Source organism: Zosterops lateralis (genome assembly GCF_965231275.1).
Source record: "Zosterops lateralis genome assembly, chromosome: 31".
Classification (NCBI taxonomy): Eukaryota; Metazoa; Chordata; class Aves; order Passeriformes; family Zosteropidae; genus Zosterops; species Zosterops lateralis.
In genome coordinates, this window is record NC_139791.1 from 532,328 (window position 1) to 550,566 (window position 18,239).

The 18,239-nt window shown below is 46.0% G+C and overlaps 2 protein-coding genes across 2 annotated transcripts in view; one reads left to right on the forward strand and one right to left on the reverse strand.

Moving 5' to 3' along the window:
• MEGF8 (multiple EGF like domains 8) overlaps positions 1-7,467 on the reverse strand; it is a 91,950-nt gene extending 84,483 nt beyond the window's left edge. The window contains exons 1-4 of the mRNA XM_083880782.1: positions 6,896-7,467; positions 5,799-6,841; positions 4,679-4,842; positions 982-1,359 (exon numbers count right to left, since the gene is read on the reverse strand). Coding sequence (XP_083736908.1) covers positions 982-1,359; positions 4,679-4,842; positions 5,799-5,976 — 720 coding nt within the window. The 5' untranslated portion in view covers positions 5,977-6,841; positions 6,896-7,467. The remainder of the gene's footprint in view (positions 1-981; positions 1,360-4,678; positions 4,843-5,798; positions 6,842-6,895) is intronic.
• A 3,158-nt stretch (positions 7,468-10,625) lies between these two features.
• TMEM145 (transmembrane protein 145) overlaps positions 10,626-18,239 on the forward strand; it is a gene marked incomplete at its 5' end in the record, with an annotated part of 17,137 nt that continues 9,523 nt past the window's right edge. The window contains 7 exon segments of the mRNA XM_083880783.1: positions 10,626-10,796; positions 12,177-12,251; positions 12,376-12,439; positions 12,442-12,452; positions 14,429-14,515; positions 15,278-15,379; positions 17,089-17,173. Of these exon segments, the coding sequence (XP_083736909.1) occupies positions 10,626-10,796; positions 12,177-12,251; positions 12,376-12,439; positions 12,442-12,452; positions 14,429-14,515; positions 15,278-15,379; positions 17,089-17,173 (595 nt within the window).

Genomic DNA, 18,239 nt, shown 5'->3' on the forward strand with positions numbered 1-18,239 from the left:
GGGGTCTCTCAGTTCCATTTCTGGAGGTTTTGGGGTCCCCAAATCCCCAGAAAATCCCTCCCAAACCTCTCCAAAATGCCCCCAAAAAACCCAAAAATCCCAGTTCTGGGGGGGGTCTCACCTGGTCCCAAGTGTGTCTTGGTCTCTTGTCAATGGGGACAGAAGCAGAACCCAAAACCACTCAAAAAAACCCCAAAAATCCCAGAAAATCCCAAAAAAATCCCTCCGATATTTCAGAGACTCCCCCCAAAAAAAACCCCAAAAAAACTCTCAAAAAAAATCCCAAAAATTCCCAGAAAATCCCAAAAAAATCCCTCCGATATTTCAGAGACTCCTCCCCCCTCCAAAAAAAAAAACAAAAAAAACCTCTCAAAAAACCCCAAAAAAATCTCCAAAACTCCCAAACTTCAGATCTCACCTGGCTGCAGGTGTCGCTTGACTTCCTCCTATTAGGGACACAACCAAAGCCCCAAAATCCCCCAAAAAATACAGAAAAATTCCCAAAAAATTGCAAAAAAAAATCACAAAAAAATCCCCAAACCCCCCCTCCCCAAATTACAGATGTCTCACCTGGTTCCAGGTGTCTCTTGATCTCCTGCCAATGGGGACGGAAGCAGAGCCCAAAAATCCCCCCCAAAAATCCCAAAAAATCCCAGAATATCCAGTAAAATCATCTTCGCGAATCTCAGAAAATCCCTCCCAAAATACCCAAAAAAAACCCCAAAAAAATCCCAAAAAATCCCATAAAATCCCCAAAAACCCCAAATTTAAGATCTAACCTGGTTGCAGATTTCCCTTGACTTCCTTCTAATAGAGACACAACCAAAGCCCCAAAATCCCTCGAAAAAAATCCCAAAAAAATCCCAGAAAATCCAGAAAAATCCTCTTCCTGAATCTCAGAAAATCCCACTGAAAATGACCCCAAAAAATCCCAAAAAAATCCCAAAAAAATCCAAAAAATGTCCCAAATTTCACATCTCACCTGGTTCCAGATTTGTCTTGACCTCCTTCTAATAGAGACACAACCAAAGCCCCAAAATCCCAAAAAAAATTCTCAAAAAAATCGCAAAAAATCGCAAAAAAATCCCAAAAAATCCAAAAAAAATCGCCAAAAAATCCCCAAAAAACCCCAATTTTTTTGTGCCTCACCTGGTTGCAGGAGCCCCCGGGGGGCCGGCAGTGGTGCTGGCAGGCCGGGCTGGCACAGGAGGGGCCCCCCCAGCCCTGGGGACACTGACAGTGGCCCTGGGGGTGGCAGCGGCCGCGGCCGGAGCAGCCGCCGGGACACAGCGACAGGCGCCACGTGGCGTTAAAGCCCAGCAGGTTGTAATTGGCGTCGCTGAAAAGGTGTAGAAGCATCTGGAGGGGAAAAAAGAGAGAAATTTTAGGGGTTTTTTGGGATTTTTGGGGAATTTTTGTGAATTTTTTTGAAATTTTTTTTGTGATTTTTTTGTGATTTTTTTTGGAATTTTTTGAAATTTTTTTGTGGTTTTTTTTGAGAATTTTTTTGGAATTTTTTTGGAATTTTTTGTGAATTTTTTTGAAAATTTTTAGGGATTTTTTGAGAACTTTTTTTGAATTTTTTGAAATTTTTTGTGATTTTTTTGAGAATTTTTTTGGAATTTTTTTGAAATTTTCTGTGATTTTTTTTGAGAATTTTTTTGGAATTTTTTTGGAATTTTTTGAGAATTTTTTTGGAATTTTTTTGAAATTTTTTGTGATTTTTTTTGTGATTTTTTTGAGAATTTTTTTGGAATTTTTTGTGAATTTTTTGTGAATTTTTAGGGATTTTTTTGAGAATTTTTTTGGAATTTTTTGTGATTTTTTTGTGAATTTTTTTTTGGTGTTTTTTTGGAATTTTTTGAAATTTTTTGTGATTTTTTTTGGAATTTTTTTGGAATTTTTTTGAAATTTTCTGAGAATTTTTTTGGAATTTTTTTGAAATTTTTTGAAATTTTTTTGTGATTTTTTTTGAGAATTTTTTTGGAATTTTTTGTGAATTTTTTGTGATTTTTTTTAAATTTTTCGGGGAATTTTTTGGAATTTTTTTGTGTAATTATCAGGGATTTTTTTGAGAATTTTTTTGGATTTTTTAGGATTTTTTGGGGGGATTTTTGGTCTCAGTTTCTGCCCCCATTTCCAGGAGACCAAGACACCCCTGTGAGTAAGGAGATGGTGCAGCAGCATCTGGGGGAAAAAAGAGAGAAATTTTAGGGTTTTTTTAAAGATTTTAAAGGGTTTTGAAGGGTTTTTTGAAGCTCGAGGGGTCTTGGCAGGAGGTGCTGCTGTGAAACCCAAATTTCCCCAAAAATACCCCAAAAATTCCCCCAAAAAATCCGAAAAAAATAAAAAAAAAATCCAAAAATATTCCAAAAAAATCCCAAAAAATCCCTGATAATTACACAAAAAATTTCAAACACATTCCCCAAAATTTTCAAAAAAAAAATCACAAAAAAATCCACAAAAAATTTCAAAAAAATCCAAAAAAATCTCAAAAAAATTCAAAAAAATCCCGAAAAAAATCGAAAAAAAAATCGAAAAAAATTCCAAAAAATTCCCAAAAAATCCCAAATGTTTCCCAGATGATTTCTGACCTTTCCCGAGGTGGCCTCGAGGGGTCCAGGCAGGGAACTGCCGCTGAGAGCAGCCAGCAGGGGGCTGTGGGTGGACGCAAATTTCCCAAAAAATTCCCCAAAAAATTCCCCAAAATTCCCCAAAAATTCCTAAAAAATGTCAAAAAAATTTCAGAAAAATTCAAAAAAATGTCTAAAAAAAATCCAGAAAAAAAGCCAAAAATTTTTCAAAAAAAATCCCAAAAAAATTCAAAAAAAATTCCAAAAAAATCCAAAAAAATTCCAAAAAAATTCCAAAAAATTCAAAAAAAAATTCCAAAAAATTCCCAAAAAATCCCAAATGTTTCCCAGATGATTCCTGACCTTTCCCGAGGTGGCCTCGAGGGGTCCAGGCAGGGAACTGCCGCTGAGGGCAGCCAGCAGGGGGCTGTGGGTGGAGCCAAATTTCCCAAAAAAAATTCCCCAAAAATTGCCAAAAAATCCCCCAAAAATTCCTAAAAAATGTCAAAAAAATTCCAGAAAAATTCAAAAAAATGTCTAAAAAAAATCCAGAAAAAAAGCCAAAAATTTTTCAAAAAAAATCCCAAAAAAATTCAAAAAAAATTCCAAAAAAATCCAAAAAAATTCCAAAAAAATTCCAAAAAAATTCCCAAAAAAATTCCAAAAAATTCCCAAAAAATCTCAAATGTTTCCCAGATTATTTCTGACCTTTCCCGAGGTGGCCTCGAGGGGTCCAGGCAGGGAACTGCCGCTGAGGGCAGCCAGCAGGGGGCTGTGGGTGGACGCAAATTTCCCAAAAAATTCCCCAAAAAATTCCCCAAAATTCCCCAAAAAATTTCTAAAAAATGTCCAAAAAAAGCCAAAAATATTTTTTAATTTTTTTAAAAAAAATTTTAAAAAAAGGCCAAAAAATATTTTAAAAAATCCCAAAAAATTCCCCAAAAAATCCCAAAAATTAAAAAAAAAAAATTAAAAAAATCCAAAAAAAATTCCAAAAAAATTCCCAAAAAAATTCCAAAAAATTCCCAAAAAATCCCAAATGTTTCCCAGATGATTTCTGACCTTTCCCGAGGTGGCCTCGAGGGGTCCAGGCAGGGAACTGCCGCTGAGGGCAGCCAGCAGGGGGCTGTGGGTGGAGCCAAATTTCCCAAAAAAAATTCCCCAAAAATTGCCAAAAAATCCCCCAAAAATTCCTAAAAAATGTCAAAAAAATTTCAGAAAAATTCAAAAAAATGTCTAAAAAAAATCCAGAAAAAAAGCCAAAAATTTTTCAAAAAAAATCCCAAAAAAATTCAAAAAAAATTCCAAAAAAATCCAAAAAAATTCCAAAAAAATTCCAAAAAAATTCCCAAAAAAATTCCAAAAAATTCCCAAAAAATCCCAAATGTTTCCCAGATTATTTCCGACCTTTCCCGAGGTGGCCTCGAGGGGTCCAGGCAGGGAACTGCCGCTGAGGGCAGCCAGCAGGGGGCTGTGGGTGGACGCAAATTTCCCAAAAAATTCCCCAAAAAATTCCCCAAAATTCCAATAAAATTCCAAAAAAATTATGCAAAAAAATCCCAAAAAAATTCCCCCAAAAATTTCCAAAAAATCCCCCCAAAAAATAAAAAAAAATTAAAAAAACCCAAAAAAATTTCAAAAAAAATCCAAAAAAAATCCAAAAAAAATCCAAAAAAATTCCAAAAAATTCCCAAAAAAATTCCAAAAAATTCCCAAAAAATTCCCAAAACTTCCCAAAAGAGTCTCAAACCTTTCCTGATGTGGCCTCGAGGGGTCCAGGCAGGGAACTGCCGCTGAGAGCAGCCAGCAGGGGGCTGTGGGTGGACGCAAATTTCCCAAAAAATTCCCCAAAAAATTCCCCAAAATTCCCCAAAAAATTTCTAAAAAATGTCCAAAAAAAGCCAAAAATATTTTTTAAATCTTTTTTTAAAATTTAAAAAAAAAAAGCCAAAAAATATTTTAAAAAATCCCAAAAAATTCCCCCAAAAATCCCAAAAATTTCCAAAAAAAATTAAAAAAAAAATCCAAAAAAATTCCAAAAAATTCCCAAAAAATTCCCAAAAAATTCCCAAAAAATTCCCAAAACTTCCAAAGGATTCCCAAACCTTTCCCGAGGTGGCCTCGAGGGGTCCAGGCAGGGAACTGCCGCTGAGGGCAGCCAGCAGGGGGCTGCGGGTGGAGGCGCCGTCGTACACAAACAGGTAATCGTAGGTGCACTCCGTGTCCATGAAGGTGAAGGTCAACAGGATCCTGTGCCGGGGGCTGGGGGCTGCAAAATGAGGAGGGGTCAGTGAGAAAACACACCCTAAAAAAAATCCTGGGGTTGAAATCCCCATAAAAATCCCATAAAATGGGGAAATTCTGTAAAAATCCCATTGAAATCCTATGGGAAAGGCGCCCCCTGGTGGATGGGAGGTGCCTGTCTATGGGGAGACCCCAAAAGATCTCAAAGCTCAAAAATCTCCCCCAAAAACTCCCCCAAACACGATTTAAAAATCCCATAAAGTTGAGAAATTCCATTAGAAAAAAATCCCATAGAAATCCTATAAAAATCCCATTGAAATTCCATAAAAATCCCATTGAAATCCTATGGGAAGGGCGCCCCCTGGTGGATGGGAGGTGTCCACTTACGTGGAGACCCCAAAAAACCCCAAAACCATTTGAAAAATCCCATAAAACCGTGAAATTCTATAAAAATCCCATAGAAATACCACAAAAAAATCTCATTGAAATCTTGTAAAAACCCCACTGAAATCCTTTAGAAATCACATTGAAATTCCACAAAAATCCCATTGAAATCCTGTAGAAATCCCATTGAGATTTGGGGTTTGGGGCAGATTTTGGGGTTTCTCTGAGGGGATTTTGGGGTCTGGGGAGGGTTTTGGGGATACCAAGCCCAAATTCGGGGTGAATTTGGGGATTTTTGGGGTCTCAAATCCAATTTTGGGGTGATTTTTTTGAGGTTCCCTCCCACAGACGAGTCCGGCGCGAGGGAAAGTTCAATTTTAGTGGGATTTGGGTGATTTTGGGGTCAATTTTAGGGTTTTTGGGGGTGCCAAACCCAAATTTGGGGGGAATTTGGTGATTTTGGGGTCAATTTTAGGGTTTTGGGGGTGCGAAACCCAAATTTGGGGTGGATTTGGTGATTTTGGGGTCAATTTTAGGGTTTTGGGGGGCGCCGAGCCCGATTTTGGGGTGGTTTTTGGGGTTTTCGGGGTCCCTCACCCTCGATGAGCCACTCGCAGTTGCCGTTGACCGAGTAGTTCCCGGGGCCGTCGGTGACGAAGCCGCGGGGCCCCCTCAGCACCCGCCGCTGCCCTTTGCAGTCCCCGCCCTCTGAGCCCCAAAAAAACCCCCAAAACACCCCAAAAATACCCCAAAAAAACACCACGGGGAACCCCATGGTTGGAGGGTATTTTGGGGGAGGGGGTGGAGCTGGAAAAAAAAAAGAAATTTGGAGTTAAAAGTTGTAAAAGGAGGAGAGACGGTAAAAATGTTTTAAAGGTTTTGGGGAGATCTGAAATAAAACCCGAAATTCCACACAAATAAATCCCAAAAGACTCCCAAGGGAATCCCAAATCCTCCAAAAAGAAAAAAAAAAAAAAAAAAAAACAAAAAAACAAAATTCCACACAAATAAATCCCAAAAGAGTCCCAGGGGAATCCCAAATAAATCCCAAAATTCCACACAAATAAATCCCAAAAGAGTCCCAAGGGAATCCCAAATAAATCCCAAAATTCCACACAAATAAATCCCAAAAGATTCCCAAGAGAATCCCAAATAAAACCTAAAATTCCACACAAATAAATTCCCAAAAGACTCCCAAAGGAATCCCAAATAAACCCCAAAATTCCACACAAATAAATCCCAAAAGACTCCAAGGGAATCTCAAATAAATCCCAAAATTCCACACAAATAAATCCCAAAAGACTCCCAGGGGGATCCCAAATAAATCCCAAAATTCCACACAAATAAATCCCAAAAGAGTCCTAAGGGAATCTCAAATAAACCCCAAAATTCCACACAAATAAATCCCAAAAGACTTCCAAAGGAATCCCAAATAAATCCCAAAATTCCACACAAATAAATCCCAAAGAGTCCCAAAGGAATCCCAAATAAATCCCAAAATTCCACACAAATAAATCCCAAAAGACTCCCAAGAGAATCCCAAAAAAATCCCAAAATTCCACACAAATAAAACTCAAAAGAGTCCCAGGGGAATCCCAAATAAATCCCAAAATTCCACACAAATAAATCCCAAAAGAGTCCTAAGGGAATCTCAAATAAACCCCAAAATTCCACACAAATAAATCCCAAAAGACTCCAAGGGAATCTCAATAAATCCCAAAATTCCACACAAATAAATCCCAAAAGACTCCAAGGGAATCTCAAATAAACCCCAAAATTCCACACAAATAAATCCCAAAAGACTCCCAAAGGAATCCCAAATAAACCCCAAAATTCCACCCAAATAAATCCCAAAAGAGTCCTAAGGGAATCCCAAATAAATCCCAAAATTCCACCCAAATAAATCCCAAAAGAGTCCCAAGGGAATCTCAAATAAATCCCAAAATTCCACACAAATAAATCCCAAAGGAATCCCAAGGGAATCCCAAATAAACCCCAAAATTCCACCCAAAAAAAATCCTAAAAGAACCCAGAAAGAATCCCAAATCTCAAAAAAAAAAACCCAAATCCCACCCAAAAAACCCTAAAAGACTTCTAGGGGAACCCTGAATCCCAAAGAAATGCCAAAATCCCACAAAAAAACCCCAAAAGACCACAGAGATTCCCCCAAATCCCAAAGAAACCCCAAAACCCCACAAGGACCCCCCAAAACGCCTCAAACCCCACAAGGACCCCACAAAGAATCTCTCAGCCACCCCCAAACCCTTCAAATATCCCAAAAAAAAATCCCTAAAATTTAACAGGATGATTCAGGCCTCACTCTTGGGATGCTGAAATTCCCTCAGGACACCCAAATCCTCTCAGGACCCCCCCAAAATTCCTCAGGATCCCCTCAGGATCACGCTAAAACCCCCTTATCACCTCACAATTCTCTCAGGACCCCCCAAACCCCCTTATTTCCTCACAATCCCCTCAGGACCCCCTCAAACCCCTCAGGACTCCCTGAAACCCCCCTAATCCCCTCATGAGCCCCTCAAAATCCCCCCAAAACCCCTCAGAATCCCCCCAAAACCCCTCAGGATCCCCTCAGAAACCCCTAAAACCCCCTTATCCCCCCCTCAGGACCCCCCCAAAACTCCTCAGAAACCCTCAAGATCCCCTCAGGACCCCCTAAAATCCCCTTATCCCCTCACGATCCCCTCAGGACCCCTAAAATCCCCTTATCCCCTCACGATCCCCTCAGGACCCCCCAAAACCCCTCACGGTCCCCTCAGAACCCCCTAAAACCTCCTTATCCCCTCACGATCCCCTCAGCATCCCCTAAAACTCCCTTATCTCCTCACAATCCCCTCAGGATCCCCTAAAACCCCCTTATTCCCTCACGATCCCCTCAGAACCCCTTCAAACCCCCTCAAAACCCCCTCATCCCCTCACGATCCCTTCATCATCCCCCTCATGGCCTCCCGATCCCCTCAGGACAACCTTAAACCCCCCCATCCCCTCACAATCCCCTCACGGCCTCCCAAAACCCCTCACGATCCCCCCAAAACTCCCTCATCCCCTCACGATCCCCCAAAACCTTCCTCATCCCCTCACGATCCCCTCAAACCCTCCTCATCCCGCTGAGGATTCCCTTGTCCCCTCACCCCCACCGGGCCCGCAGGGGTCCCGCAGGCCTCACTGGCTCTGCCAGGCCCCGCCGAGCGCCGGGAGCTCGGCGGGGCCGCCGGGGGAGCTGCGCTGAGCGCCGAGAAGAGGCGATAAAATCGCGATAATGACGCGATAGAGCCGCGATAGGGGCGGGCCCTTCCCCACCTCAACCCGCTGGCGGCGGCTCCTGAGGCGGCGGCGGGAGGGGCGGGGCCAGCGCGGAAAGGGGGCGGTGCTAAAGGGGGCTGGGTCAATGGAGGGGGCGGGGCTAAAAGAGGCGGGATTATATGCGGGAATTGAAATGTGGGCGTGGCCAAATGAGGGGGCGGGGCTAAAAGAAGCGGTATTTTATTTGTGGATGGAAAATGGGCGGGGCTAAAAGAGGCGGGATTTGATGCGGGAATGGAAATGGGCGGGGCTAAAAGAGGCGGGATTTTATTTGTGGATGGAAAATGGGCGGGGCTAAAAGAGGCGGGATTTGATGCAGGAATGGAAATGGGCGGGGCTAAAAGAGGCGGAATTCTACGCGGAGCAGAGGGGGGCGGGGCTAAAGGGGCAGGATTGTGGGCGTGGTCAGCGAAGGGGGCGTGGCCAAATGATGCGGAATTCTATGCGTGAATGGAAATGGGCGGGGCTAAAAGAGGCGGGATTTGGTTTGTGGATGGACAATGGGCGGGGTTAATAGGGGGAGTGGTCACAGAAGGGGCGTGGCCAAAACTGCTGTGTGGGCGTGGTTTGGGCCAGGAAAATTGGGATTTTTGAGATGGAAAATTGGGATTTTTGGGATGGAAAATTGGGATTTTTGGGATAAAAAAATCCGAATTTTGGGCCAGGGAATGTCTCTGGGGGTGACCCCGAGGCAGCTGCGTGTTCTCCTCGCAGCTTTCACCCTTCTCATCATCAAAGTGGGAAAAAATGGGGATTTTTGGGGTGAAAAACCCGGAATTTGGGACACGGCTCCTCCCCAGGGAGAAAGGCGTGGTTTTGATTGGTGGGCGTGGACTTAATATGCAAATATATTTATGGGCGTGGCCTCCATAATGAGAATGTTATTGCGTAATTTTGTTTTGTGGGCGTGGCTTGACTGTGGGTTATTAGTTGTGGGCGTGGTCAATGTGTAATGGGCGTGGCTTATATGGAAATGAGTCTTGTGGGGGCGTGGCCTGTTCCATATATGGAGATAGTGGGCGTGGCTTGTGAGTGATGGGCGTGGCTTGTGTTATGTCAGTGTTTTGTGGGCAAAAAGATTCTCAAGATCCTCTCTAACTCCACAAAACGCCCCAAAAATCACCCAAAAATCGCCAAAAAATCATGGAAAAAATGCCCTCAAATTACAAGAAGAAACACGTAAAAATCTCTCTAAAATCGCCCTAAAATTGCCTCAAAATTACCCCAAAAATCACCCCAAAATCGCCCAAAAATCACTCAAAAATTGCCCCCAAATTGCCCCAAAATCGCCCTAAAATCACCCCAAATTACCCAAATCTCCTGAAATCTCCCCAAATTCACTCAGGTCCCCCCCAAACCCCTCAAAATCCACTCAACCCTCTCCAAAACTCCTCCAAAATTCCTCAAGACCCCCCAAAATTGCCCTAAAATCACCCTAAAAAACCACCCAAAAATCACACCAAAAAAAATCACACCCAAATCACCCCAAAATTGCCCAAACCCCCCAAACCCCCCAAATCCCCCCAAAATTCCCCCAAAATCTCCCAAAATCACCTCGAAATCCCCCTAAAATCAACTCAAGACCCCCAAAATCACCCCAAAATAGACTCAAGACCCCCCAAAATCACCCCAAATTCGGCTCAAAATCCCCCAAACTCCCCCAAAATGGACTCAAGACCCCCCCAAATCCCCCAAAAATTCCCCCAAAAATCTCCTCAAGACCCCCAAATCCCCCCAAAATCTCCCAAAATCCCCCCAAAATGGACTCAACACCCCCCAGAATCAACTCAAGACCCCCAATAAACGACTCAAGACCCCAAAAATCCCCCCAAATTCGCCCCAAAATCAATTCAAGACCCCCCAAATCGCCCCAAAATCCCCCCAAAATCCCCCCAAACCCCCAAAAATCTCCCCAAATCCCCCCAAAATCTCCCAAAATCTCCCAAAATCCCCCTAAAATCAACTCAAGACCCCCCAAAATCTCCCCAAAATCAACTCAAGACCCCCCAAACCCCCCAATCCCCCTCCCCTCTCTCCCCCCTCCCCCAATGGGCGTGTCCTGTCGCAGTGGGCGTGGCCAGGCCCGGGCTCGGGGCCCGGGGGGCGATGGGGCTGCGGCCGGGGGGGGGCCCGGGGGGTCTCTGGGGGGTCCCGGGGGGTCTCTGGGGGGTCTCCGGGGGGTCTCCCGGGGGTCTCCCGGCGCTGCTGCCGCTGCTGCTGCTGCTGCCCGCGGGAGGAGCCGCCAAGTACGTGCGGGGCCGCATCAGCACCAAGGAGGTCAGCGGGGGATTTGGGGAGGGGGCTTCGGGACCACCCACCCACCCCATCCCATCCCATCCCATCCCTGGGGGTGCCCGGGGGGGATCTGGGGGGTTTGGGGGCTTGGGGAGGGGGCTTCGGGACCACCCACCCATCCCTGGGGGTGCCCAGGGGGGGGTTTCGGGGGTTTGGGGGATTTGGGGAATTTGAGGAGGGGGCTTCGAGACCACCGACCCACCCCATCCCATCCCTGGGGGGGCCCAGGGGGGGAATTGGGGGGGGTTTGGGGGATTTGGGGAGGGGGCTTCGGGACTACCCACCCATCCTATCCCTGGGGGTGCCCAGGGGAGTTTGGGGGGTTTGGGGAATTTGAGGAGGGGGCTTCGGGACCACCCACCCATCCCATCCCATCCCTGGGGGGCCCAGGGGGGTTTGGGGGGTTTGGGCAATTTGGGGAGGGGGCTTCGGGACCACCCACCCATCCCTGGGGGTGCCCGGGGGGATCTGGGGGGGTTTGGGGAATTTGGGGAGGGGGCTTCGGGACCACCCACCCATCCCATCCATCCCTGGGGGTGCCCGGGGGGGATCTGGGAGGGTTTGGGGAATTTGGGGAGGGGGCTTCGGGACCACCCCTCCCCCCCCGGGTGTGGGTGGGGGGATTGGGTGGGGGTCTTCTTCTGGGGTTGATATCGCGACCCCCGCGGGTTTTATCGCGACTCCACCCTGAATTATATGAGACCCCTCCCCTGATTTGTATGGGGGACCCCCTCCTCAAATTCGTGGGACCCCTCCCCAAATTAGACCGGGTCTCCCCTATTTAATATCGGGACCCCTCCCCCAAATTTATACCGAGACCCCCCCCAAAATTCGTCAGGACTCTCCCCACATTACACAGGGACCCCTCCCCTAATTTATATCGGGACCCCTCCCCAGTTTACACCCGGACCCTCCCAATATTCACTGGACACCCCCCTATGTCTATGTCGACCCCTCCCCTAATTTATATCGGGACCCCCCATTTTTATCGGGACCCCTCCTCAATTTATACCTGGACCTCCCATTTAATATCGGGTCTGGGGTCCCCATTTGGGTCTGGGGTCTCCATTTGGGTCTGGGGGTCCCCATTTGGGTCTGGGGTCTCCATTTGGGTCTGGGGTCCCCATTTGGGTCTGGGGTCTCCATTTGGGTCTGGGATCTCGGTCTAGGGGTCTCCATTTGGGTCTGGAGTCTTCATTTGGGTCTGGGGTCTCAATGTGGGTCTGGGGTCCCATTTGGGTCTGGGGTCTCCATTTGGGTCTGGGGTCTCAATGTGGGTCTGGGGTCTCAATTTGGATCTGGGGTCTTGGTCCGGGGTCTCCATTTGGGTCTGGGGTCTCAAATTGGGTCTGGGGTCTCCAGGACTGGGTGTTCCTCACCCGCTTCTGTTTCCTCTCCGATTTCGGCCGCCTGGATTTCCACTTCCGCTACCCCGAGGTGAGTCTGGGGTCCCTGGGGGGTCCCTGGGGGGTCCCTGGGGGGTCCTGGGGGGTCCCTGGGGGTCCGGGGGGGTCTCGGGGAAGCCCCCAGACCCAAATCCCGCGCCCCCTCCCCAATTCAGGCCAAGTGCTGCCAGAACATTCTGCTCTACTTCGACGACCCCTCGCAGTGGCCGGCGGTCTACAGGAGGGGGGCAAGGTCACATTTGGGGCTGGGGCTTCGTTTGGGGGTCTGGGGCTTCCTCTGGGGCTGGGGGCTATTTGGGGCTGGGGGCTTTGGGGGGGCAAGGTCACAATTGGGTCTGGGGGCTTCATTTGAGGCTGGGGGCTTCCTGTGGAGTCTGGAGGATATTTGGGTCTGGGGACTTTGTGGGGTTTGGAAGAGTCTGGGGAATATTTGGGTCTGGGGGCTTCATTTGGGGCTGGAGGCTTCATCTGGGGCTGGGGGCTTCATGTGGGGCTGGGGGCTTTGGGGGAATTTGAGTCTGGGGGCTTCATCTGGGGCTGGGGGCTTTGGGAGGATTTGGGCTGATTTGGGGCTGGGGGCTTCATTTGAGTCTGGAGGCTTCATTTGGGGCTGGAGGTTTCATTTGGGGCTGGGGGCTTCATTTGGGGCTGGGGGGTTGATGTGGGGCTGGGGGATTCATTTGGGTCTGGGGGGCTTCATTTGAGTCTGGAGGCTTCATTTGGGGCTGGGGGCTTCATTTGGGGCTGGGGGGTTGATGTGGGGCTGGGGGATTCATTTGGGTCTGGGGGCTATATCTGGGTCTGGGGGCTTCATTTGAGTCTGGGGACTTTGGGAGGATTTCGAGGGATTTGGGGCTGGGGGATATTTGGGTCTGGGGCTTAGGGGGGGTTTGGGGGAGATTTGGTGGATTTGGGGCGATTTGGGTCTGGGGGCTTTTGGGGGGATTTGGGGGATTTGAGCCTGGGGGCTTTGGGAGAGTCTGCGGTTTATTTGGGTCTGGGGGCTTCATTTGGGTCTGGGGGTTTCATTTGAGTCTGGGGGCTTGACTTGGAGCTGGTGAATTTGGGGAGGGGTCTTGGGGATCTCAATGAATTTGGGGAGGAGTCCAGGATAAATTTGGGGAGGGGTCTCCGGGTGAATTTGGGGAGGGGTCTCGGGTCGAATTTGGGTCTGGGGTCTCAGCTCCCTAATCTGGGTGTTTTGGGCCTTTTTTGGGCCTTTTTTGGGGACTTTTTTTGGGCTTTTTTGGGTCTAAAAAATCCGGGGTTTTTTGGAGGGGTCTCGGGGGTCTCAATAAATTTGGGGAGGGGTCTCGGGGTGAATTTGGGGAGGGGTCTCGGGACTGAATTTGGGGAGGGGTCTCACCTCCCAAAATTTGGGTGTTTTGGGTCTTTTTTGGGTCTTTTTTGGGCTTTTTTTGGGTCCTTTGGGGGTCTAAAAAAATCTGGGTTTTTTGAGGAGGGGTCTCGGGGCTGAATTTGGGGAGGGGTCTCTGGGCTGAATTTGGGGAGGGGTCTCATCTCTCCAAATTTGGGGGTTTTGGGGCTTTTTTTCGGGCCTTTTTTGAGGCTTTTTTGGGTTTTTTGGGGTCTAAAAAATCCGGGTTTTTTTGGGGAGAGGTCTCGGGGGTCTCAATGAATTTGGGGAGAGGTCTCAGGGGTGAATTTGGGGAGGGGTCTCGGGGTGAATTTGGGAGGGGTCTCGGGGTGAATTTGGGTCTGGGGTCTCAGCTCTCCAAATTTGGGTGTTTTGGGCCTTTTTTGGGGCTTTTTGGGGTCTAAAAAATCCGGGGTTTTTTGGAGGGATCTCGGGGGTCTCAATAAATTCGGGAAGGGGTCTCGGGGTGAATTTGGGGAGGGGTCTCGGGGTGAATTTGGGTCTGGGGTCTCAGCTCTCCAAATTTGGGTGTTTTGGGCCTTTTTTGGGGCTTTTTGGGGTCTAAAAAATCCGGGGTTTTTTGGAGGGATCTCGGGGGTCTCAATAAATTCGGGAAGGGGTCTCGGGGTGAATTTGGGGAGGGGTCTCGGGACTGAATTTGGGAGGGGTCTCAGCTCCCAAAATTTGGGTGTTTTGGGCCTTTTTTGGGGCTTTTTTTGGGTTTTTTGGCATTTTTTGGCTTTTTGGGGCCTAAAAAATAGGTTTTTTGGGGAGGGGTCTCAATAAATTTGGGGAGGGGTCTCGGGTGAATTTGGGTCTGGGGTCTCCAGGACTGCCTGGCCAAGGAGTCGGTGATCCGGCCTGAGAACAACCAGGTCATCAACCTGACCACACAATACGCCTGGTCCGGATGCCAGGTGGGAATTTGGGTCTGGGGGCTTCCCCAGGGACAATTTGGGGAGGGGTCTCACCGCCCAAAATTTGGAGATTTTTTGGGAATTTTTTGGGATTTTTTGGGATTTTTTTTGGGGAATTTTTTGGGAATTTTTTTTTGGATTTTTTTTGGAATTTTTTTTGGCTTTTTTTCATTATTTTTGAGGGATTTTTTGGGGGCTTTATTGGGGTCTAAAAAATTCAGATTTTTTGGGGGGAGGGGTCTCAGGGATGAATTTGGGGAGGGGTCTCACCTCCAAAAATTTGGGGATTTTTTGGGGGGATTTTTTGAGGATTTTTTTTTTTACTTTTTGGGGCTTTTTGGGGTCTTAAAATTCGGGTTTTTGGGGTGGAGTCTCGGGGGTCTCTGAGATTTTGTGGAGGGGTCTGAGGGGTCCATGGCAATTTGGGGAGGGGTCTCACCTCCCAAAATTTGGGGGGTTTTTAGGCTTTTTTGGGGCTTTTTTGGGGATTTTTGGGGGGATTTTTGGGGTCATTTGGGGCTTTTTGGGGTCTTAAAAATTCGGTTTTTTGGGGAGAGGTCTCGGGGGTCTCTGAGATTTTGGGGAGGGGTCTGAGGGGTCCATGGCAATTTGGGGAGGGGTCTCACCTCCCAGAATTTGGGGCTTTTTTGGTCTTTTTTTGGACTTTTTTGGGGTTTTTTGGGGCTTTTTGGGGTCTAAAAAATCCGGGTTTTTTGGGGAGGGGTCTCAGGGATGCCATTTTTGGGTCTGGGGTCTCCGCAGGTGCTGCCGGGGGTCTCGGGGAGGGTCCTGAGCTGCTCCAGCGGCCGCAGCTTCCGCTCGGTGAGGGAACGGTGGTGGTACGTGGCCCTCAGCAAGTGTGGGGTGAGTGACCCAAAATAGCCCAAAATCAGCCCAAAATCAGCCCAAAATCAGCCCAAAATTATCCCAAAATTATCCCCAAATTATCCCAAAATTATCTCAAAATTATCCCAAAATTATCCCAAAATTATCCCCAAAATCAGCCCAAAATCAGCCCAAAATTATCCCAAAATTATCCCAAAATCAGCCCAAAATCAGCCCAAAATCAGCCCTAAAATACCCCAAAATCATCCCCAAATCAGCCCAAAATTATCCCCCAAAATCACCCCAAAATCAGCCCAAAATCAGCCCAAAATTATCCCAAAATCAGCCCAAAATCAGCCCAAAATTACCCCAAATCATCCAAAAATCATCCCAAAATTATTCCCAGAATCAGCCCAAAATTATCCCAAAATCAGCCCAAAATTATCCCAAAATCAGCCCAAAATCAGCCCTAAAATACCCCAAAATCATCCCCAAATCACCCCAAAATCACCTCAAAATTATCCCCAAAATCACCTCAAAATTATCCCAAAATCACCCTAAAATCATCCCCAAAATCATCCCAAAATCATCCCCAGAATTATCCCAAAATCAGCCCAAATTCAGCCCAAAATCATCCCCAAATCAGCCCAAAATTACCCCAAAATCAGCCCCAAAATCACCCCAAAAGCCCCCCAAAAAAATCACAAAAAAATCCCGAAAAATCCTCAAAAAATCCCCAAAAAATTCCAAAAAAATCCCAAAAAATCCCAAAAAATTCCCAATAAATCCCCAAACCCCAAAAAGCCCCAAAATTGTTGTTTTTTGCCCAAAATCTGTGGTTTTTGCCCCAAAAGGGGGGCAGGTTGGAACTGGAATATGAGATGGTTCCCCCCAAGAAAAACCCGAAAAATCACGAAAAAATCCCAAAAAAATCCAAAATAAATTCCAAAAAAATTCCCAAAAATCCCAAAAAAATTCCCAAAAATCCCAGAAAACCCCAAAAAGTCCCAAAATTTGTGTTTTTTGCCCCAAAAAGGGGGGAGGACTGGAACTGGAATATGAGATGCTTCCCCAAAAAACCCCCCAAAAATCACAAAAAAATCCAAAAAAAATTCCAAAAAAATTCCAAAAAAATTCCCAAAAATCCCAAAAAAATTCCCCATAAATCCCCGAACCCCAAAAAGTCCCAAAATTTGTATTTTTTGCCCCAAAGGGGGGTGGACTGGAACTGGAATATGAGATGGTTCCCAAAAATACCGGAAATAAATCAAAAAAATCACAAAAAATCCAAAAAAAAATCCCAAAAAATCCCCAAAAATCCCAAAAAATCCCCCAAAATCCCTAAACTTTAAAAAACCCCAAAAAGCCCCAAAATTTGTGGTTTTTTGCCCCAAAAGGGCGGTGGACTGGTACTGGAATATGAGATGTTTCCCCAGAAAAACCCCAAAAAATCACAAAAAATTCAAAAAAATTCCAAAAAAATTCCAAAAAAATCCCCAAAAAAATCCCAAAAATCCCAGAAACCCCAAAAAGTCCCAAAATTTGTGTTTTTTGCCCCAAAGGGGGGGCGGTTTGGAACTGGAATATGAGATGCTTCCCCAAAAAACCCCCCAAAAATCACAAAAAAATCCAAAAAAAATCCAAAAAAATTCCAAAAAATTCCAAAAAAATTCCCAAAAATCCCAAAAAATTCCCCATAAATCCCCGAACCCCAAAAAGTCCCAAAATTTGTATTTTTTGCCCCAAAGGGGGGCGGTTTGGAACTGGAATATGAGATGGTTTTGACCAACGGCGACTCCTTCTGGACCCGTCATTTCTCGGCCGATGAGTTTGGTGAGAAATTGGGGGAAATTTGGGGGATTTGGGGAAAATTTTGAGATTTTTCTAATTTTTGGGGATTTTTGGGGGGATTTTTGGAGATTTTTAGGGAGGTTTTTGGGGTGTTTTGGGGTTTTTTTTGATTTTTGGAGGGTTTTTGAGGGTTTATTTGGGTTTTATTTGGGGCTGGGGGCTTCAATTTGGGGAAATTTGGGGGAAATTTGGGCAAATTTGGGGGTTTTTGATTTTTGGGGTGAATTTGGGATTTTTTGAGGATTTTTGGAGATTTTTAGGGAGGTTTTGGGGGGGTTTTTGGGGGGGTTTTGAGGTTTTTTTGGGGATTTTTGGAGGGTTTTTTGAGGGTTTATTTGGGGCTGGGGGCTTCAGTTTGGGGAAAATTTGGGGGAAAATTTTGGGGATTTTTCAGGGATTTATTTGGGGTTTTTTTGGGATTTATTTGGGGGTTTTTGGAGGTTTTTGGGGGATTTTTTTGGGGCTGAATTTGGGTTTTTTGGGGAAGTTTTTAAGGGTTTTTTGGGGGGGTTTCTTTGGATTTTTCAGGGATTTATTTGGGGTTTTGGGGGATTTTTAGGAGGTTTTTTGGGGGGTTTTGGGGTGTTTTGGGGTTTATTTGGGATTTTTGGAGGGTTTTTGAGGGTTTATTTGGGTTTTATTTGGAGTTCAATTTGGGAGAAATTTTGGAGGTTTTTGGGGGTTTTTTGGGAGGTTTTTTGGGGGCGTTTGGGTGTTTTTTTAATTATTTTGGGGGGTTTTTTGGGGGAGGATTTTTGGGGGGATTTGGGGCTTTTTTTGGACTTTTTTGTGGCTTTTTGGGGTCTAAAAAATTCGGTTTTTTGGGGAGGGGTCTCAGGGCTCGGGAGATAATTTGCGGAGGGGTCTCATCTCCCCAAATTTGTCCTCTTTGGGGCTTTTTCAGGCCTCAAAAATTCAGATTTTTTGGGGCTTTTTTGGGGCTTTTTGTGGCATTTTGGGGTCTAAAAAATTTGATTTTTTTAGGGGATGGAACCCAAATTTTGGGGAGGGGTCTCAGGGTTCGGGGGATAATTTGGGGAGGGGTCTC